Source organism: Gaeumannomyces tritici (genome assembly GCF_000145635.1).
Source record: "Gaeumannomyces tritici R3-111a-1 unplaced genomic scaffold supercont2.3, whole genome shotgun sequence".
In the NCBI taxonomy this organism is placed as follows: domain Eukaryota; kingdom Fungi; phylum Ascomycota; class Sordariomycetes; order Magnaporthales; family Magnaporthaceae; genus Gaeumannomyces; species Gaeumannomyces tritici.
The window spans coordinates 4,428,661-4,448,822 of NW_008804547.1; the positions used below are offsets into that span (position 1 = coordinate 4,428,661).

Sequence of the window (20,162 nt, forward strand, 5' to 3'; positions counted from 1 at the left end):
CACAACACCGTCGGAGCCGAGCTTGCGAGGCGGAGGCGGTGTTGTGGCGTAGCTGTTCTTTACCCGGGTGATCTGACAGAAATGCTGACAAAGGTTTCTCCTATTCGGGACACAGTTCGTAGCTTAAATGGCCTGTAGCCAGTCCCCGCACGAGGATCCGATTTTCCTGGCTTGTGATTGGTTAACCTTAAATGCAAAACAGTGCGAGTGCGGCGGGTGTTGGGGGGGGGGGGGGTTGTGGGTCGCTGTGGGTGCCCTCCGCAGGAGAAAAGGCGCTCCGCAGGAGCCCCCCGGAGGGCCGCCGGAGGCAAAAGGGGGGTCCCAGGGGGTCTCCCTGGAAATTACCGGATATACAATAAAAATCGGTAAAAATAAATAAGTAAATAAGTAAATAAGTAAATAAATAAATAAATAAATAAATAAATAAATAAATAAATAAATAAATAAATAAATAAATAAATAAATAAATAAATAAATAAATAAATAAATAAATAAATAAATAAATAAATAAATAAATAAATAAATAAATAAATAAATAAATAAATAAATAAATAAATAAATAAATAAATAAATAAATAAATAAATAAATAAATAAGTAAATAAATAAGTAAATAAAATTAAAAAGAACAGTTACGCTTTTAGGCTTCGCTAGTTACGCTTTTAGGCTTCGCTAACGCCTTTACTGTTTTTTTTGTGTTATTCGAGGAACGAGTTAAAACACTAAAAAAAAACAGTATTACTCTATTCTTTTGCCTTAAACGCTTAAAATTAAAATCAGGGCAATTTGACGAAGGTGCCCCCGAAGGGCCGTGCACCGGCGTCAAATTAGCGGAGCGGCTCCTGATTTTATAGCTTACTCTGAGGCTGTGCGGTGCACAATGTGTACCGTTCTCTCGGATTCGCTCCCGGTACCGCTAATGTCGACGAAGCAGCCGCACAGCTGTTTGGGAGTGAACTTTGCCATCCGTGTGTACGCATCCCGCTCGGGTCCAGCCTGGGTACTGATCATAAAGCGTGCCTGGATTTCCCTCCAGGCAAGCGGGCGGCTGGCACAAGACACCCATGAGAGAAGCTGTTTTGCCATAACAAGCTTGCGGGATTCTTTTGGGCGAGCAGGTAAAGATGGATTTGGATGGCGATCGAGGACTTGGACAGCAATGCGGTCGTATCTTTGAGATAATGTCAGCTTACGGAGGGAAAATACCTATTGTGTCTTACTTTTAGGGACCGGAAAGCGATTTGACTTACGCGTCTCCGAGCTGGGAGGGGAACACTTCATCTTGCAACTCCTCCAAAAGGTCCTCCAGGGTGGGCAGAGCAATCAGATATTGCAAAACAACGTGGGCGAAAAGGAACATTCCTGCCGCGGAGGGATTTTGCAAAGTTAGCCGCGAGTCCAGGCAAGTGGAAGCCCAGTCAAGACGAGATACCTTCTGCTCTCGATGTGATTTTGTCAAGGATAATCTCCCTCGTATCATGACTGGCTTTGAAGCTGGTTCGTATCGCCTCGGCTTGCTCTTCCGTGTAAAGCCTGATACAGATTGCGTGGCCATCCACGGCATCGACTCGCACAGACGAGGTTTGTGGGAGTGTGGCTATCGTCCTCTCGAGATAGTCCTCCCGCCTGCCTGAAAGGAGGATTCGTAGTGTGAAAGGCGACTCCCCAGGGGTGCACGTCAGCTTCCTGAGCCAGTCTAGAAGCATCTCCCGATCAGCGGTCTCACACTCGTCCAGTCCGTCGAGAATGAGGAAGCAGAACCGCCTTGAACGAAGCGCTGTCGACGCCAGTTCGGCCAATTGATTTTTGGAAGGGGTGTTGACGGTAGAGAGGATTTGGAAGGCATGATCCAGAAGGGTTTGGCTAGAGTCCCCCTTGACAAGCTGTTCGATCAAGGCCCGCAGAGCTGCTGTGCATGTCGTTCCCACCTTGCTCTGAGTGTCGTTCTTGAAAAAGAAGTAAGCTAACGGGATTCCCTCGGTGGGTTTGCCCTTCAACTCTTGCAGATGCCGAATAACATTGGATACGAGGAATGTTTTGCCTAGGGTATAAACGTTAATCGCAGAAGGAGACTGGGAAAGACATCATCAAACAGGCTTACCCGCCCCAGGGCAGCCGTTCAGATCCAAGACCCGATGGGTCTCGTCGTCAACATCGACCCAACGAATGAATGCCTCGTGCCGGAACAGCCAGTCGCCCCGTGCGGACTCGTGCGTGCGCCGCTGGAGGTCTTCCTGGTCATCGAGATACTGTGGAGCGGCTAGTTTGTTGACTATTTCCTGCAAGTGGACTCGGCGGCGCTCCTTTGATGCTTCGTCCTCTCTGCAAGCAGCTACTTGGCTCTCCTGCGTGAGCTGGTAGCGAAGAGCTTGGATCTCGCGCACTGATGCAGTCGCCTTTGCTTCGTCCAAGAGCTTCCGGATTCGTAGAAGGGTTTCTTTGATCTCGTCGGCCATTTTCGAAAATCGGCGCCAGGACGAGTCGAACACGCTCCGCCATGCTGCAATAAACTCCATGGTCAACGTGATGCCGGAGCCAGATATTAATCAGGGGCTGACCAATGCCTACCAGATCTGTTGAATACCTCCATGAGGCCGGTATGGAACTTGAGAATGACTTCCTGATAGTGATCTACTATGAGGATCACATCCGGGTGACTAACGAAGAGCTTGTGGTACTCGTTCAACTGCGGGAAAATGTCGCCGATCTGTCCAAGGATATCGACAAGCTTGTCCAGACAGTGACCTTGAGTACCAGTCGCGCGACTAGCCTAATGATATCACAATCTGTCAGTTGCGACACAAAAACAAGCTGCGGCTAACTCCATAGGGAGTGAGGGGCAAGCTTACCTGCTCAAGAGCATGGCGAAGGGGAGCCTGTTGATCGCGGATAGGTCAGCCAAGGGGCCATCAGTAGTGGCCGGTGGGGGTTCGACGTACCCAGAGGAAGCTGGATGGGCCATTGACGCTGACAAAATCACCACCGGCAATGGCGAGCTGTCCAAGCAGATCGACGAACTTGGAGAGACGCTGTAGGTTTGGCAGTCTCCGCTTGGCCCCAAGCCTGTCCTGGATGGACCTGATTGCAGCCTCAACATCTTCCCTGCCGCACGCCTGAAAGCTTGCCCTCTGGTCTTTCGTCAAGTTTTGCTTCAGATCCTCGAGGGCCTTTTCCAATTTCGAATTTGTTCGTCTCGACGCCCCCGGCGTGGCTTCCGTAGCGGTTGCTGGGCCGGACATCGTCACCGGCGGCGGGGAGGCATTGACCATCGGGGCAGCCCTGGCCGCTGAGCCAGGGCTGCTCATGCTGGAATTGACGGACTTCCTCAAGCAGTCAGGTGCGCAAGGAACGGCTGCTCGGCGTGTTGCATCTTTGCGCGGCGGTACGGGCAGAGAGCACAGCCGTTCGTGACAAGCGGCAAGGTGGAAAGGGGGGGAGATGGGCATGGAGGAAGTGAGAAGTCAAATTCGAGTGCCCGAATACAAGCCGCGCCGCTTTGCGTGCCAAGCTGCCTTGCGGAATGCCTGCCAGGCCGTTAGGCAGCCAGGCAGACAGGCAGGCTGGGCTGAGCATGCTGTGTAAACCCGAGTCCGCCACCTGATAGGTCCATATCACCACTCGAGGTGCAGGCGCCCGGCCAATGTCGGCCTCTTGAATTGGGCGCCAGTCCCAATCAGTGGTAAAAAAAGCCCTCGAACTGGGGCGAAGGGGACTCGCCCTGCTGTGCGTCGGTGCAGCGGGGGGCTTGCGGTCCTGAGTGCCCATTCTCCGCTTTCCGGGTCCCCGAGGTCGAGCCTGTCCTGGCTTGGCAGCGAACACGGCGGGTGTGCCAGCCTTACCATGTAGGCGGAAATCCTTCGTAGCAATCGAGCGCGGCGCTGAGGGAGCCCTTCAGCGCGTCCATAACTTGGGCCATAACTTGCGGGACAGGCATCTTTCTGTAGGTATTATTGTACTTGCTTCTCGACACGACGGCAGCAAATTATCCTTTCCTTGCATGGTAGATGGGTAGTTATCTAGTTCGAGCGCCGGCGAGTCCCCTTACATAGTGATCCTATCGTCCTTTCCCTGTCTTTTTTCTCCCATGTTTTCTACAAGGACAAATATCTAGTTATAGATGGGTATGAACAATAGCAGGCAGTAAGCAGAGCGTCCGTCTAGGAGTAGGTGCTCGTCAACGCAACCGACAGAGTTTCGCGGAGCTGCTCCCTCCGCAAACTTATTCTGTCGGCCCAGGGCACCTCGTCGTCCACATACGGCAGCGCCTGCCACGGCGCGAGGCAGCGGTGCCCACCATCCAGGCTCCGACTAGACAGGGCGGCAAGCACGGCGCCCATCCCTTCCACCCGCGTCAGCCACTGCCTCTTCCTGATCTTATCCCGCACGTCCTCCTGCCTTGAAAAGTCCAGCAGCTGCGCGGCAATCGCCCCCGCGACCACTGCCGAGTAGCTCGTCCCGGACAGCAGTCCCGGCACGTGGGGCAGGCATATGTCCTCGCCGAGGGTCGCGAAGCTGTTCCCGGGCTTGCCGGGGTCGGGCGCAATGGGGTTGAAATCGACCAGCGTCCTGCCCCCCGGCGTGGTGGCGAATATGCAAAACAGGTTGCCCGCGGAGTGCAGGTTTGCGGGAAACGTCACGGGCTTGAGGCCCCCGTGGTTGGAAGCTGCGGCGAACACCAGGACACCCTTATCGCCGGTGCGACAGATGGCGTCTCGTATGCAGTCGTGCTCTTGATAGAAGCCCGAGGGGATTACGATGACATCGACACCCCAGGCTGCATATGCGTAATCGATGGCCTGGGCCATGCGACCCGGGGTGTCGTCGGTGTATTCGCCGCCTTTATCCCAGACGCGGGCGACGTAAACTTCGGCCGCGGCGTAGGCGAACTTGAGAAGGCGGCAAGCATTTGTGCCGTGGTTGTCGCTTCCTCGTTTACTATCCTGGCACGAGCCGTGCTTGCCATCGACAAAATCACGGTACCCCTTGACGAAGTCAGTGCCCTGCAAGGTGGGACAGACTCCAGTATCGATGATAGCAACCCTGGACGGAGGAGTCGATTTGTCTCTCTTTTCGTCTTTTATCCTCAGGGCCTCATTGAAAGCCCTGAGGTGTTCGAACCACTCGCTCGACGAGAATTTACCTCCGTTTGGTATCGCTGCTAGATCAGACCTGGCGTTTTCGCGCCTGCATCCGTTCTTCGGGATTGTGCACAGCTGCTGACTGATTGTTGGATAGAGTAAGTTCGAGTGCAGATTCTAGTGGCGACGTTGGCATGCATCAGCTCGGGTTTAAAGACCTACAGGGAAGGTAGGACGGCGGGGAGTGGAGGGTCCTCGGGGCTTGGTTGCTCGTTCTTTTCGGGTTGTGTCAAATGCTGGGAGGAGGCCTCTGTGAACCTTAGTTCCTCCTTCCGTATGGCCCTCATGCGAGGCGACTTGGCGTAAGTGCCTTCCCACAGAAGCTGGAGCGGAGCCACGACCTTTTGGTACACAGCATCTCTGTGGGCCACCCTGCGATCTTCCAAAATCCGCCACTGCGCCGGCTTCAGGCACATCTCGATCGCGGACTTGAGCGCGTCAAAGGTATCTTGATTTGACCAGCGCTCCTCATCTTGGAATAGTTTCAAAGCCGCAAGGTGATCCGCGTTTGGTAGCGGAACACCAGAAGAGGGATCGAGCCATTCGGGCTCGAAGTAATCCTCAATGTGGACCCCGAGTTCCACCTCCATCATCATGATACCAAGAGCAAGTAGCTTCGGGAATTCGTGAGATAAAGCCTCACGGCGGTAGGCATTGCCGGGGGTTGCCTTGGCGAAACGGACCAGGAGCATAGGATCATCCACGTAGATGCCATCGGCACCTGCGGTAAAGGGCCGCTGCAACATGAAATGGACGACCTCCTTAGTCCAGGCCGGCTCCATCCAGTCGGAGTCATAGAACTTCCATACAGCTTTAGCCAACTCGTAGCAAAGACGCAGCCTCGGCTTTGCTGTCAGCGGGGGAGAAATGGACAGCACTTTCGCCAATGGCAGACTTGGTGACCGTGACGAGTACACCCGCTTCGGCTCCCTGGAGCCACGTGGGACCAGAGATCCGTCCTCCACCTCGAGCTGAAGCCGGCCAAGAGCTCGGTGTGAAATGAGGCCACAGAATTCGGAATACGACGAAAGTTGATCCTTCCAGCTTCTGCAACCGTTAGCCGCTCTGGCTCTTGTTTCGAGAGGCACCTGAATGATGGTGTCTTTCCACAGGCAAGCGTCCGGTGCCTGGTCCTGGTGCGGATGGCCCAGAAACAGCAGACCAAACATGGCCGCACCATCGTCGCTCTCCGCCGTGCCGTCATCGTTGTTTAGCCTCAAAGTTGCTGAGATCCCTATCTTAGTTTCGTTTTGAGCGCAGACGCAATGTCGTGATAAGACAGAGTAGAGTCGTTTGATGTGCGCTTGGTAGTCGTAGTCGTTCCATCCGACTTTGCATTTTCCGTCTCCAAGATCGGGGTCCGCTGGCTCCTCAATCTGGGCCACGCTCTCCAAAGTTTTGTAGAGTGTAGCCTGGCTTTTTCTGTTGATAGGGCGTGAGAGATCTCGAATGCTCCGTTCGACGGCATGTTTGGCGTCGAGGCTGCCCTCACACAAGCTCTGGAGGCCCTGGTACGAGTCAAGTTCGAGGGCGCGGGGGTGGGGCCATTTATCCCAAGGCCAGTGCCGCTGTGGGGTGAAGCCGCCGTGGGCCACACGCACGTTGCTTGTCAGTGGAACCGTTGTAGCTTAACTTAACCGCATGGAGATAGATATGGGTATGCGCACTCGAACGAGACCATCCAGCAGATGGAGCAGCTTGGGAAGCACAGCTTGGAGCTGGCGATCGGCCGATGCCGAGGGTGCCTGGAGTCGTTTGTGCGCGGGGCCCAGGACACCTTGGAGAGAAACACACCAAGCCTTCAAGCCTTTCTGCTTGGAAAGCTCCTGGACCTGTGTCTGGATCTTAGCTACTGCGTCGACAGCAAAGGCGGTAGCTTCGTAGCTAGAATTAGCCATGGCTGGCGTTTGATCGCTGCCAGTGTCTCTGTATGTTTTGAAGGAAAGGAATGTCCATCGTCAAAAATTGCTGTGTCCGAGTGGAAAGGGAATAATCCATGCTGAGTTTCGTGCGAGGCTCGGCCCCCGACAGGCACAACCAATCAAGCCCATTTTTCCATGCCTACATGTAACTCCTCTGGCCGACAATTGTAATGGCATTGCATGTGGCGCTAACCTCAGATCGCCGGGGTTTGGTGGGATCACTCGGAGGAGCGGGGTAAATTGCCAGGCAGCCAATCTCCCACTCATTCCCAAATGACGAGGGGCGTGTCGCCGTCGTCGCCGCCACCACCGTCAAGCCAAGACAGCTGAACCTTTCCCAGCCCCTCTTCGGCCAGCTTTTCCAGCATTTCCTCCTGTGTTTCCTCGTGGCCGCCGATTCCGAATTGCGAGCCTTTGGTGTATGACTTGGACCGCCACTTCCTGTCAAAAACCCCCTTGGTGATTTTTTCCAGCTTGATAGCCCACACGAATGGATCATCTTGCCGGTAGCCCAAGTCCTGCCCATCCAAGGATGTGTGTTGTAAATCGATATTTCCACCGACGCCACCCAGTTCCGGTATTTCGCTATTGCGACCACTCTTTAATTAGCTGCGTTGCTTGGATCTTGTATCAAACGCCAAACGCGGTAGAGGGGGGGTGGCTGGACGTTGGTTCTTTCGTACACTTGAGGCGTTCCCTGGACGCCGAACTCCTTGTTTTTGGAAGATTCCTTGTTCGCTCCACGGGCGACCATAATCCCTGTAACCATGAACATGGACCACACCCCAACCGGGGACTTGTGGTCTTCGATGTATTTAGCGACCGCTGGCGTTTCCAGCGAATCCTGGAGATAGGAGGATGACAGCTGCAGCTCGAAGGTTTCCAGGCAGTCAAATCTCCAGTGGTTGGATATAGAGTTTTGGAATTGGATGGCAACCTCAGCCCCGACGCCCTCGAGTGGCGTTACTGCTTTGGCAGATACCGAGGTGTAGTTGCTGTTGGTTTGCTTCCATTTGAAATCCCACCTTTTCACCTGCCACAGCGGCGCGTCCGTGGGATATTTTGTAGGCCCCGGGTGGCTGTTGATCACGAAATTGAGCCTTTTGAGATCCGGAACCAGGTTCCCAGGGCAGCATGGGCCCCTGGCCTGCCCTACTCCCTCCGGCGGCAAGGTCGGAGCAGGGAAGGGCGATTTGAGAACGAACCAGCACTTTCCTAACATTCTTGGTCGAGGGGACTAACGGAAGCGTGCGAGCGGGAAGAAAATCGGGAAGAAAAGGCTGAAAGCAGTCAGGTTTCGCTATCGAGCCATGGGTAGGTATTGATTGTGCCCAGCCAATGGACATTCCCTTGTCGCTCCTACCACCTGACTGGACAGGAAGATGAGGGGCAAGGAACCTCCATGGTTGGGACATGCTCCCGACAAGCTCATTAGGATGGGTGGGATTGCAGCATTAGGTGTATATTGACAGTAGCATTTGGCCCAGCCCCCATTTCGCAAGCTTCATCCGTCGCTGCTGTCAACCCAACCTTTCGACAACGGGTCGGGATGGCACAAACCCTCGACGTTGCGGCGGCAGAGGGCACCATCTGCAAACTCACCAAAACCTGTCAGGACCTTTTCGAGGAATGCATGCAGACGGACCGACTGAGCACCTCCGGGTGGCTGGAGAAACGACAGGGCATGTTCAACCTCTGGTCGTTTGCGCTCAAGGCCTCCGAGGCGGGGAAGCAGTCTCTTGACTACCGTGTGATGTCGAGGCCCGATGTCGCAGAGGCCATCAAGGATCACATCGAGGGGCTGATCGAAGCTCTCGAGCAATGTAAAGAGATTGCGAGTATGGCGGAGGGTACGACGGACTGCGCCATGTATTCCCCACGAAGCACAAGCCCACCAACCTTATCGAAAGAAACTAACGACATACCGCGCAGGAGAGCTCGATTCCCGTCCAAGCCATGAACAAGCTGGCTCCTTCTACGCTCTCGATCAGTCTGAGGGCTCGAGAGACGGCCAATCACCCTTCTGGAGCGAGGAAGGAGGGGATGGCGATGATGGGGATGGCGATGATGGGGATGGCGATGATGGGGACGACGACTGGCGAGATCCATTCTTTCAGCCAAAGTTCTACATCACTTCAATAGTGGACCAGCTCCGGAGAATATCAACTGCAATTCGGAAATCTGGAGCTAAATACCGATACGAAAGGGCCGATCAAGAGTTCAATGAGGAAGTTTACCAAGAGCTACGCAACTCTATGGTTATCGCTATTCGGACACAGCAGTTGTGGCTCCCAAAATTCGCGAAGACGGAGGCAGAGAGATATTCTTCAGCAGCAAAATGCGGCTCAATGTCAGAATGGGAGACAAGGAGTAACTTTGAGCTAGGGGACAAAGTCGAATCTCAGCCCCAGCCGCAAATCCATTTGAAGCCTGGGGCAGGTGTCGAGGCGCCGCGAGGAAGGCAGCTCCAAGATACCTGGAGCCTCACACCAATCCAGGAGCGTCTCGTTCGGGCCAACATACTTCGCCACCACCGGATCATCTTCTTTGCCGAACCCGCAAGGAAGAAGGCCACGTTGCTTGCCAGCAGGGATCGGTGCGAAGAGCAGGAGCCCGAGAGGAAGAAAGCCAAATTGGGCGAGGACAGCGGCTACAACCAGGCCAGCGCCTCTGTGGCTAGGCTAGGTGGCGAGAGTGCGTCGACGCCCTCAGAATCCCGAAAGCCAATCTCAGAAGAGGAAAGACCACCTAGAGGCCAAGCAGGCCTATCTCAAGTCCCAGCAACTATGACGAATGCATCAGACCTCGATATTAAGGGAGTGACCAGGCCTAAATGGTCGCCCTCACATGTGACGCTCGGAACCGCAATACAGGAGACACAGTACTACCCTCGGTGCCCCAAAGCTCTGCCGGATGGCCCGGCAAAGGGGATGATACAGTGTCCTTATTGTACCGAAATCCTACCTGGAGAATATGGGAAAGAGGACAGGCACTGGAGGTGAGCGGAGATCGGCCGACAATCAAGGAAGGACCGCACAAGCTAATCGCAAGCCTCGCGCTTTTTTCTACCAGGAGCCATGTGGCCAACGACCTCATACCGTACACGTGCGTGTTCGAGGACTGCGACACGCCGGACGATATGTACGCGTCCACGTTTGAGCTTACGCGACATACGATCAAGGCGCACGGCGCCCCCTACTGGATATGCGGGCGCTGTCCGGCCGGGTCGACCGATAGGATCATGGGTAGCCCATCGAAGTGGGTCGCTCACATGAGGAGAGAGCACCCCGGCGGCTTCCGAGAAGCCGAGCTGCCTCTGCTCCGCGACGCCAGCCGCCAAACCTTAATCCCCCCTGTTGATTGCCCACTGTGCCGCGTCTCCCAGGACTTGCCGTCTGAGACCCTGGACGAGCATATAGCCAAGCATTTGCATGCCTTCGCCCTCTTCTCCCTTCCCTGGGGCAGCAAGGAGGCGGCCGAGTCCGACTTGGATATAGATGCTGATATATGGCCCACCCTCGCGACGGATAGGAGCCTAGGGAAGCACAAAGTCCTCGACAAGGCAGCAATTCATATGTGGCTAAATGAGACAGAGATTCAAAGTCCTGTTCGCTACTTGTATTTATTGCATGCAAAAGAGATGGCACGGTGTGAGGCTATTCCGGTTGATTTGCTCTAAGGAGGAAAAGGATCTCAAGTGCAGGGCCCCGTAGGGGTTCCTGCCCTTTATATATACGTGATGCCCCGTCCTCCTTGCTTATTAAGCTTCCTTTTCGAAGCCTGGAAGCGTTATAAGCTTTCAGGCAAAGGGACCGCTCTTCCGGTGCCTTAGGCCGTCGATACCTGTGCCTGAGGATTCCTACGACATCGAGGCCGGCAACGCTTATAACCCTAGAGAGGGCGACTTTAACTCCATAGAGGAGGGTATGCATTGGAACATCGAGGACGCACACGTTTCTAAACAAAGAACGCATTCTGATCATACCGAAGTGGGGCTTATGAATGAGAAGGGCGCAGGCCAGGACTGCTCTCCAGAACACAAGACTTCCAGGGCGTCCAGGTAAAGGGGCCGGCAAACAGGGCTAGCGACATCCTCGGCGCGCACCAGGTCCAGGGTTTATGTTGAGCGGTGCGGTAACGATGCCCTCAAGCTGGCTTCAAAGGTTGTCAGCCTCGAAAGTCGGCCTCATCGAGCGAGCAGATTCGGGCGTGACGAGCCATTGCGTGACACTGCGTCTCCCCGGCCCGGCAGCAAATTAAATAAATTGGTGAAGAGCTTTCACCGGTGCTTCTCGATGGACTACAACTACATGCCGATGGCTCCTCCCTTTTTTTGTGGTATCAGAGGGGAGCCTTTCTGGATCGCGGCAATAAGTAGATAGAAATATTTCTTTCGGCCAACACGACAGGAAGTTATCAAGTTAGCAGCCGAACACATATCTATGAACTGGAGTCGGGCACGGTGGGTTTCGAAGGAGGAAAAGAAGAAAAGGGGGAGCGACGGGAAGCGGCAACGATCCCGAATTATCTTGGCAATGACGCTCCTGATGGTGTCGACCATGGCGACTGCGAACGTTTACTTTGCCGGCCTGCTTGCCCTGGAGCGGGCCACTTTAGTGTTTTGACCTCGCCGGTGTGCAGGATGGCCAATCCAGTTGGCGGACCGGCAGAACCACGAAGACGGTAGAGCAGGGTCGGCTAGGATAGGGCAATAACTATCAAGGTAGATACCTCACTCCGTAGTTAGCGACCTCGCCAAGTCGTGGGACCACGCCGACCTGAGACATCTTCAAAGAAATTATCCGGAGGCATGCTGGAAAACAGCCCGACCGAGTGGATACAGGATTGTCCCCATCCATCGACTTTTGCGACCTCACCAGGTGCAGGCCTTCCCTTGCAGCTGTCAAGCCTTTAATCCCTTCCCGCAGCTGCTCACCATGCGGGTCTATGCTCTTCTTGGCCGGGTTCATGTCGAGGACGCTGGAAAATCCAGAGATGATCACTTTCGTAGTATCTGACACCTCTTCGAACATTGCTTCTTCTCGACCTCTGTGCGGTCATCCGATATCAGTTCCCGACTGGCAAGAAAATTTCCAGTCTGGTCTTGATGGCCAGTCCTCTCCGTCGAGCAGCCATCGACGCCCTTGTCCCAGCCCAGGAAGCATGTTACCCCGGCTCCCGAGACCCGGCCAAGATCAAGAAACGATACGAGCTAGACATTCCATGCGAACCTGACGCCACGCTGGATTAGTGCCATCCTCAAACCTGCCCAAAGCGAAGCGGTGGTGGAGGTTGCATTTCATGTCCTTCGTCCTGTCCCCCTTCCTTTTTGCTTTGTCCACTCAAGTGGTTGGTCGTGCTCGCTGAGGCATGCAAAGAGAACCCGTAGGAGTGAGACGAATACTTGGCAGCGTCTCCCTTCGCGTGGCGGGCAAAATTGGGCGCCAGGAACATCTCCATACGGATCGTATCGCACGTTACGACGGGCGCCGACGCCATATGTCATATATCTGTCGGTGCAAGCGCGCACCTCCAACGACAAGTTTGGTCGCATAGTTGCAAAGAATCTATGTGAAAAATGATCACCTGCACGGCTTCTTCGCCCTTTCGATGGCGGACGCGACCGAGTGGGCCGTCGAGCTGCGCCGCTGCATGAATGAGCTTGCCTCTCTCAACTCGCCGGTGGACACACAGGTTGCCGTCAACACGCCGGGCGTCGGCCGGCCTTCTACGACGCCCCGGCTTACGGCGTTCTCTGGGCTGCGGGCTGCCGAGCTGGAAGTCCACGTTCATGTGTAGCCGGCGTCGGGACCCTCCTACCCACACGATGCTCGCATCCGGGCTCGGTACCGTCTCGTGGGGATGGCATTCGTACGTCAGCTTAGGCTTGCCTGTGCAAGTCGTCCTAGGGCACATGGGCGAAATGGTGTGGGCAGCATCGACTACCGTTTTAGCGCCCGCGGTCTTCCGTGGGCCATTTGGGTTGGGTGGGCCACTGGTTTTTCTATGGACCAGCCTAACCATTTTCTGAGGATGTCGTCCAGCGCCCGTGAAAGCGTCTGGGAGAATTTTTTCTGCGTATTGAAATACACCCTCTTTGTATGTGCAACTTTCAAGCCGATCCGGGCCGCCTTGTGAACTGATTTTGAGGGCGAACATCTTACCGGGGGTGTTGGCGGCGTGGGGATTTCCAATCCCCCCTCCTTCCTTTTTTTGGTACATACGGCTGGAATGTGTTGTATCGGTGGCGCAGCGCCAACAGGCGGCGCAGTCAGTCAAAATCCCCCATTTGGTCTCGGATCCTGGAATGTCAGTTGTTCTAAATATGCTGGACCTATCTGCCTCTTACCTGCCGAACCTACAAGCCACCAGCCATTATTTCAGTCCTGTCAGAGCCCACAACCATCATGGAAAACGCTCGGAATAACAGCGTCGGGGAGGAGTTCTTGCCATCGTCGCCCGACGCCAAAGTCGTGGCTCCTGCACACGATCACTAGTACCCCAACAGGCTTTTGCCTACCCACAGGTCTGCTACCTTCAGTTATCTGCGACCCCAGCCCGCCAGGTCAAGACTGCCACACTGTTCGTCAAGATCTTTGGCTTCTTCTGTTGCGCTTCAGCCACACGACATGGCGTCGCCACCGCGAAGCCCGCCTCGCAGCCTCCCTCCAGACGCCGCTCCTGCACGGAAAAGTGTGGTGCTGTCCCATCCACGGCCCAACGCGCACGGCACCTACCCAGAGCAATTCTACTTCCGCGGGGACATTGAGCCGCTCGAGGAGTACGAAGATGGAGGGTTCCATCCAGTCCACCTCGGCGACACATTCGGCTCCGAGGGCCGCTATCGCGTGATCCACAAGCTCGGACATGGCGGCTTCGGCACCGTCTGGCTTTGCCGCGACGACAGAACCGAGACCTATGTGGCCCTCAAGGTCCTGATCTCGCACGTGCCCTCAGAAGTCGAGGTTTTCGACCTCAAGCTGGCGCGGCTGGACCGGTCGATCCCCGGGTGGGAGTACATCGCCATGCCGCTGGACCATTTCACCGTCGCCGGGCCTAACGGAACCCACCACTGTCTTGTCCTCCCGGTGCTCGGCCCTCGCGTCTCTCCCAACTTTTGGCTCCACCTAGCCGAAGGGACGGACGCCGCGCCAATCCTGAGAGGCATGGCTCGCCAGGCAACCCAGGCCATGGGTTTCTTGCACCGGCATGGGATATGCCATGGCGGTTCGTCTACCTGCTTTTTCTTCATTTCCCTTGCTCCAAGTGGCACAGTCACGTCATCACGCTGACACCTGGTGGTGCCATATCAGGCTTTCGGGCTGCCAACATCGTCATCAAGCTCAAAGGGATTGATCTCCTCTCAGAGGAGGACCTGATGTCGCACCTCGGTAAACCCAAACTGATCAACGTGCGCTCAAAATCTGGAAGTCTGCCTCGCAGCCAGCCGTTGTATGTCCTGGAAGCGATCGGCATGACCCACCACCTTGGCAGCGACTTCCTCACCGACGAAATCCACGTCATCGATTTTGGGGAGTCTTACTATTTCGATGACCCGCCCGAATTCCTGGGAATGCCCGAGCTCTACCTTCCCCCCGAGGAGCTGCTTCTTCCTGATGTTGCCGAAGGGGATTTGACTTCGCCCGAGGATGGTGATGTCGGCAAAGAACACGAGGCTGGCCAAGAAAACGACGTATCACAGAAGGCGGCGGCGGCGACGACGAAGACGACGCAAGCATCAGACCCCCCGCCACAGAAGAGCCAAGTGCACATGGCAGTCAAGGGGCCCGCTTGCGACCTGTGGGCCCTGGGCTGCACACTCTTTGAAATCCGGGCGCAAGAGCCACTCTTAGACAAGACAGCCGACCGTGACGAGCTCCTGGAGCAGATGGTCCGGCTTTTCGGGAAGCTCCCAGAGCCGATGTGGGATTATCAGTGGGAAGGCCGGAGGAAGCGGTTCGACAATGAGGGCAACGACCTGGCCAGGGCGGGGAAGGGTGATCAGACATCGCTCGAGATGTATCTCTCGCCGCCGACGTATGGACTGCCACCGTCGGGCGGACGGAAGGGGATCAACATTCAGAAAGCCATCCCCGAGGCGGAGCGGAAATTGTTGGCGGACCTGCTACGCAGTCTCCTCAGGTATGCGCCGGGGGAGCGAGCCAGCGTCGAGAAGGTGCTCGCACATGACTGGTTCAAGTTAGATTGCGTTGCCGAAGATCCGGTTGAGGTCGTCACGGAGGCAGGGTCCAGGGGTGAGCCGTCGGGCGGAGACAGAAAAACAGTAGAGTCAACAGCCAGCCCGGATGCAAGGGAGAGGAAGAGAGCAAGGAGATGAAGATAGGTGAAGATACCCAGTGTGCAACAGTCATGTCAGTTATCAAGCGTTAAATGATTTTTAATTGATGCTTAACGAATTGGAAATGGTGAAAAAAAGATTCCCGGCAAATACAAAGAAATTGAACATACCACGCTTTCTCGGACAGATGATCAACGGTCTCTCACAAGTGCGGGAGGTGTCTTAAACCCGACCTAGAAATTGTGGTCTACGCTGACAGCAGTTGTCCCAGCCCTGAGTTAAGTCGATGTTGACCGTCTCACGTTGGACGGCGATCTGGGGCCATCCACCTGTCATCTTATATTTGCAACCTTGACTGCCTGTCAGCCCCTACTCCGCCAAGATGCATCAGGCTTTCAGGCTCTTCAGTTAAGCCCCGCATAGAGAGTCTTTTGAACCTTCAAAATGTTCGTCATTTGTTGATATTCCCAATCTACTAGTACCTCTTCTCCGCCTTCTCCATGCACCAACGCTAGGTATGGTGACGACAACGAACACGAAGGAAGCTCCTCGACCACCGTCGCCAGTCCACGGCGAGGCCGCCATCCGCGACCTTGCAGAGTCGACAGTGCTCTGCGGTCCGTACCGGGCCATTCTGTCCGATTCATGTTTCAACTACGACCGCCATCAACACTGGTGCCACCGGTCCCCGGCGGTGCTGTCGTCGGCTGAGCCGCCCACGAGGAACATGCCCAGGAAAACGCCGCCCAGAACTGAGAGAAAGTAGCCGGTGTTCATTGTCATTACCGCCACCATTCTATGGAGTGAGTGTGGTCAGATCACGTCAGCGTCATTCGGACATGGTCTGTATGCCAGGCAGACAACAGACGACATGACCAGCCCTCAAGAGACCACGGGTCCGAAACCTACAGAAAGTACCCCAGACACACCAACACCGCCTCACAGGACGCCCTCAACAAGCGCTCGCACACCGTCGCGCTGTGCCACCACCTCGACGCGACTCCGGCGACTCCTTTCGGGGCGGCTGCTTCAGGATCAGCCTCGCCCAAGCCCGTCTTCTCGCCGGCGAGCAGTAGCTCCTCAGCCGTGGCGTGATGTCGGGACGTTGCCTGCTCGTCGTGACGGAGAGGTAGGTGGTGGTGGCCGTCGGGCGGGCCCCGGAAGGCCGCGCGGGCGTGGAGGAGGGGCCGGACGGCGAAGAGGACGCGCGTGACGGTGGCGAGGGCGATGAGGAAGACGCAGGTCGCCGCGTACTGCTGGGGTCCGCTCGGCTTCCACCAGTCCCAGAACAACGGGGTCGAGGCCGAGTGGAAGAAGGTCATGGACATGGCCGACATGCCCATCGCCGTGTCGCCGCCGCCACCGCCGCCGCCATGCATGGCCATGGTCGGCGTCGGGGTTGGTGTGCTGACCGAGGTCATGCTAGTTGCCATGGCAGACATATCCATAGCATCCATACCTGTTGACAAGGCTTGGGGGGTCCCTTAAAGGGAAGCGGCGGCTACTGGACCTCGAGGTCGTCCTGCTTGGGGGCGTGAGGGGGCCAACGAATGACGGATAGCGCTGCCACGACCAAGGGAGTGCAAGAAAGAGCAGCCAAGGGCCATTTGAACTCGCAAGCTGGCTACCTATCTAGTAAGCAGCAAAACAATCGACCTAGCCCCTGCCAGGGATCGGGACGGAACGACGATACGAAGAGTGGCCCGGCGGGCAGCCCAACTAAGTTTCCCGCAACGACGAGGCCCGGAACAGCACGGCACACTGACTCATACGCGGTCCTGATGGTCCTCAGCTGCTGGCGTTGTGCGGGAAAGGTGAGCAGGATTACACGTCAATGCTTGCGAGTGGAGGTCGCGGGCTGGTTCTTGGCTCGGCCGTAGGGGACCGAGCAGGTGGTCTTGACAGTCAGGCAGCCGCCACTCCACGATCGGGCCTTTGGCAAGCTTAGCTGGCAGCAGAGCACCTTTGAGCAAGTTAGCACATCGTCTGACTGTTCCCCACAGGCCAGCAGGTGGCGGCCCCGGACAATTTTATGTGGCCAATGCATACACTACGGAATCGGGCATCAGGAGACGTTCCGTGAAAACCTCTCGATCTCGCTCCGGAGACCCTCTTCCCGATCCAACCCAATCTGGTGATTTTCCTGCTATCGAGAGCCTCCGCTCCTGTTCTTCCATGTCTAATGTGAATGGGGCGTCGTCCCACTCCCGGTCAATACAACCTCTCGGCCAGGGTGCTAGATCCCGCTAGTCGGGTCCGGCTGGCCAAACTGGTCGACGACAAAGCCAAACTCGGAAGGCCCAGTGTACATCTGGATCTCATACCCCCAGAACGGGACCCAGCTGAGGTCGCCGGCTTCGAGGATGTAGTTCCCAAACTTGACGCCCTTGGGGCCGGGCAGGTCCCAGACCAGCCTGAGCTGGAAGGCGCCGTCTCCCGCGTCGGCCATGGAGAACTCCACCGCGGGCCCGAACTGGTCGCCAGTGTGGAGGCAGTTGGTGTAGTCGACCGTTTTGAGGGTTCCATGCTTGTCCGTCGCGTCGGCCGCGGACTTGGAGACGCATTCGTGCCAGGTCATGTTGGTGCCGCCGTTTGTGCGTCGGACGGAGAAGGTGATGCTATGGAGCTGTCAGTGATGCTGGAAGTTATGCGTCCAAACAAGGGCTTTTGCACCCACTATTGCTGGAAATGCCCATCGGCGTCAGGGCGTTGCGGCGTAAACCCAGCCACGAAATCCTTGATGAACCCTTGTTCCAGCTGGCCGAAGACAAAAACCAGGCAGTGAAGTAAAAGGAAGACGCGTGTGCTCCATGCCATTGCCGTAGTGGTAAAGTTGACGGTAATACTGTGGGGGGCTGTGAAAGAGAACTGATCTAGTCGTAAAGCTAGGGTGGCTTAGGTAGGATGAAAAGCGAAGAGAGGAGCAGAAACGCCAACAGAAATCCCACCGTATTCGCGCGATTGTTCCTAAACTCTTCGGATAATGGATCGGCAGATGCATCGAGGTCAAACAAGATCGGGAGGCGTGGTGTCACTTGAAGCACTAGTGTGGCCTTCGGCTGGAGAATTCGATTTTTGTGCCCACCTGATGAAATCTACGTGATAAAAGCAAAGAACAACCTCAACAACACAGCATCGGCCCAGGACTTTCGCCTAGACGCTGATGGTCTTGAAGACGCTGAACTCGTTGCCTGTCGCGACAAGGGTTCCGGGTATCTGCGGGTGCCAGTGCAGCTCCTTCGCGTTCTCGTGGTAGTGCACAAACAGCAGCTGCGGCGGCACGTCCTGCACTCCCGCCGTGTCGCGGCTCTCCTCGTCGTCCAGCTCCACCGCCAGGTCCCACAGCGTGACCGTGTTGTCGCCCGCCGCCACGGCCATGATGCTGTCGTCGGTCGGGTGCCACTCGATGCTCGTGATCTGCTCCTTGTGGTACGAGAAGCTGGCGATCGGGGTCGACGAGGTCGACGCCCCCTTGCCGCCTCCCGCCGCCGCGGGCTTCCACTGGCGGAGGTCCCACACGGCCCAGGCACCGTCGTCGGCGCCCGTGGCGAGCAGGTGCGTCGTCTGCCTGGACCAGCTGGCCACGTTGACGTCCGTGTCGCTGATCTTGACCGACAGCGCCGCCGCCCGGCTCTTGCTGCGGATGTCCCAAACCCTGACGGTGCCGTCGCTCGACGCCGAAGCGAAAACGGAGGCTTCCGAGGGGCTCCATTGGATGTCCTCGACGCTGCTGGCGTGGCCTGCAAACGGCCTGGTATCGGTGACGAAGCCGCCGCCGTCTGTCCTCGTGGTCATGTACATTAGGCCATCGTTGTCGCCCGTCATGAGGCGGCCTAGGGGGTGCAGGTTGCTTGGTTGCCAGTCCACTGCGTAGCCCTCCGACTTGTGCGCCCGGATTGTTGACAGCGGCTTGTTCTGCTGTGTCGTCACGACGCTGCCGGGGGTGTCAAAGGAGGCGAGGTGGGGGGTGATGTCGTGGATGAACACCTTGGAGGACTCGGTCATGGTGGCTGTCAGGGTCGTCGGCCGAGACCCCGAAGAGGGTGACTGGTGGATGCGGATACGATTCGTCGTCGAGTTCAGGGGTATCGACTTGGACTCGAGAATAGGATCGGCGTCCTCGTCGTCGTCGTCTTCCGAGTCTGAGTCGCCTGCGTCCCCCTTATCCATCTTGCTCAGACCGCTGAACTTCATCACCATTATCTGGTTCTCGTTGACCCTCGCGTTCTCGGCCTGGGTGCCGGCGACGGTATACATGGTGGCGGGGTAGACTTTGCGGTTGTCGCCCAGGGAGTCGCGCACGATGTCGAAGGACAGGCAGGGCCATGGCGTAGTGAGGCTGTGCAGCATATCGTAAGTAGTCGGATCTGGCGAGAGGATCTGGCCGGGCTCGAGCTTGGTGCGGCCGACGATGAATGTGCCTGGCCCGGCGCCGTCGACGTCCATTGCGCTCTTCTCCTCGGCTTCGCGCTCCGCATCTGGACGCCCGTCGACTCCGGCTTCTATGATCTCGTCCTCGCTCTCGAATTCGTCCTCGAACTCGTCTTCAAACTCGCCCATGTCCGGCCTCGACTGCTCGTCGACATCCATGGCATCGTCGGCCCCCGGCCGGCGCCCTCCCTTGAGCGCGCCGGCCGTGGCTTCTTCACCGCCGAGCGGCCGCTTCGTTTTCGGGGACGTGACCGTACTTGAGGGATCTGCGGAACTCATCTTGACTGTGAATTGTTGTGCGAGCGACAAGCAGGTCCAGCTCTTCCTCGCGCGTCGCCCCTCCAAGTTTTTTTTTTTTTGCCCGCTTGAGGGTC

General features: G+C 56.4%; 9 protein-coding genes across 9 annotated transcripts; 3 read left to right on the top strand and 6 right to left on the bottom strand.

Moving 5' to 3' along the window:
* Positions 1-660: 660 nt before the first annotated feature.
* Positions 661-3,303, bottom strand: GGTG_06606 (hypothetical protein; the record flags this gene model as incomplete). The annotated part of the gene is made up of 8 exons (XM_009224426.1): positions 661-682; positions 858-1,169; positions 1,249-1,360; positions 1,431-2,039; positions 2,100-2,498; positions 2,567-2,768; positions 2,848-2,874; positions 2,938-3,303. The coding sequence occupies 8 exons, from the start codon at positions 3,301-3,303 to the stop codon at positions 661-663; spliced, it is 2,049 nt and encodes a 682-aa protein (XP_009222690.1).
* Positions 3,304-3,924: 621 nt separating this feature from the next.
* On the bottom strand, positions 3,925-7,086 carry GGTG_06607 (hypothetical protein). The gene is made up of 3 exons (XM_009224427.1): positions 6,804-7,086; positions 5,299-6,704; positions 3,925-5,218 (listed from the first exon to the last, which is right to left on the bottom strand). Exons 1-3 carry the CDS (start codon positions 7,032-7,034, stop codon positions 4,156-4,158), a joined length of 2,700 nt encoding a protein of 899 aa, XP_009222691.1. The 5' UTR covers positions 7,035-7,086; the 3' UTR covers positions 3,925-4,155.
* A 235-nt stretch (positions 7,087-7,321) lies between these two features.
* Positions 7,322-8,280, bottom strand: GGTG_06608 (hypothetical protein; the record flags this gene model as incomplete). Its single annotated transcript, XM_009224428.1, has 2 exons — positions 7,322-7,643; positions 7,742-8,280. The coding sequence occupies 2 exons, from the start codon at positions 8,278-8,280 to the stop codon at positions 7,322-7,324; spliced, it is 861 nt and encodes a 286-aa protein (XP_009222692.1).
* Positions 8,281-8,607: 327 nt separating this feature from the next.
* On the top strand, positions 8,608-11,440 carry GGTG_06609 (hypothetical protein; the record flags this gene model as incomplete). Its single annotated transcript, XM_009224429.1, has 5 exons — positions 8,608-8,908; positions 9,201-9,939; positions 10,131-10,706; positions 10,891-11,118; positions 11,173-11,440. The coding sequence occupies 5 exons, from the start codon at positions 8,608-8,610 to the stop codon at positions 11,438-11,440; spliced, it is 2,112 nt and encodes a 703-aa protein (XP_009222693.1).
* Positions 11,441-12,668: 1,228 nt separating this feature from the next.
* On the top strand, positions 12,669-12,857 carry GGTG_06610 (hypothetical protein; the record flags this gene model as incomplete). Its single annotated transcript, XM_009224430.1, has 1 exon — positions 12,669-12,857. One exon carries the CDS (start codon positions 12,669-12,671, stop codon positions 12,855-12,857), a length of 189 nt encoding a protein of 62 aa, XP_009222694.1.
* A 477-nt stretch (positions 12,858-13,334) lies between these two features.
* Positions 13,335-15,565, top strand: GGTG_06611 (CMGC/SRPK protein kinase). Its single transcript, XM_009224431.1, has 2 exons — positions 13,335-14,285; positions 14,372-15,565. Exons 1-2 carry the CDS (start codon positions 13,688-13,690, stop codon positions 15,394-15,396), a joined length of 1,623 nt encoding a protein of 540 aa, XP_009222695.1. The 5' UTR covers positions 13,335-13,687; the 3' UTR covers positions 15,397-15,565.
* Positions 15,566-15,718: 153 nt separating this feature from the next.
* On the bottom strand, positions 15,719-17,267 carry GGTG_06612 (hypothetical protein). Its single transcript, XM_009224432.1, has 2 exons — positions 16,267-17,267; positions 15,719-16,153 (listed from the first exon to the last, which is right to left on the bottom strand). Exons 1-2 carry the CDS (start codon positions 16,812-16,814, stop codon positions 16,024-16,026), a joined length of 678 nt encoding a protein of 225 aa, XP_009222696.1. The 5' UTR covers positions 16,815-17,267; the 3' UTR covers positions 15,719-16,023.
* Positions 17,268-17,593: 326 nt separating this feature from the next.
* On the bottom strand, positions 17,594-18,174 carry GGTG_06613 (hypothetical protein; the record flags this gene model as incomplete). The annotated part of the gene is made up of 2 exons (XM_009224433.1): positions 17,594-17,975; positions 18,035-18,174. The coding sequence occupies 2 exons, from the start codon at positions 18,172-18,174 to the stop codon at positions 17,594-17,596; spliced, it is 522 nt and encodes a 173-aa protein (XP_009222697.1).
* A 336-nt stretch (positions 18,175-18,510) lies between these two features.
* On the bottom strand, positions 18,511-20,067 carry GGTG_06614 (ribosome assembly protein RRB1; the record flags this gene model as incomplete). Its single annotated transcript, XM_009224434.1, has 1 exon — positions 18,511-20,067. The coding sequence occupies one exon, from the start codon at positions 20,065-20,067 to the stop codon at positions 18,511-18,513; it is 1,557 nt and encodes a 518-aa protein (XP_009222698.1).
* Between the last annotated feature and the right edge of the window lie 95 nt (positions 20,068-20,162).

Coding starts and splice junctions, on each gene's coding strand:
- GGTG_06607 (XM_009224427.1), bottom strand. CDS start 7,034: ATGGCTAATTCTAGCTACGAAGCTACCGCCTTTGCTGTCGACGCAGTA. Junction 6,705..6,803: donor TGCTGGATGGTCTCGTTCGA/GTGCGCATACCC, acceptor TTCACCCCACAG/CGGCACTGGCCTTGGGATAA. Junction 5,219..5,298: donor CCCGCCGTCCTACCTTCCCT/GTAGGTCTTTAA, acceptor TCCAACAATCAG/TCAGCAGCTGTGCACAATCC.
- GGTG_06611 (XM_009224431.1), top strand. CDS start 13,688: ATGGCGTCGCCACCGCGAAGCCCGCCTCGCAGCCTCCCTCCAGACGCC. Junction 14,286..14,371: donor GCATGGGATATGCCATGGCG/GTTCGTCTACCT, acceptor GTGCCATATCAG/GCTTTCGGGCTGCCAACATC.
- GGTG_06612 (XM_009224432.1), bottom strand. CDS start 16,814: ATGGATGCTATGGATATGTCTGCCATGGCAACTAGCATGACCTCGGTC. Junction 16,154..16,266: donor GTGTGTCTGGGGTACTTTCT/GTAGGTTTCGGA, acceptor CTCACTCCATAG/AATGGTGGCGGTAATGACAA.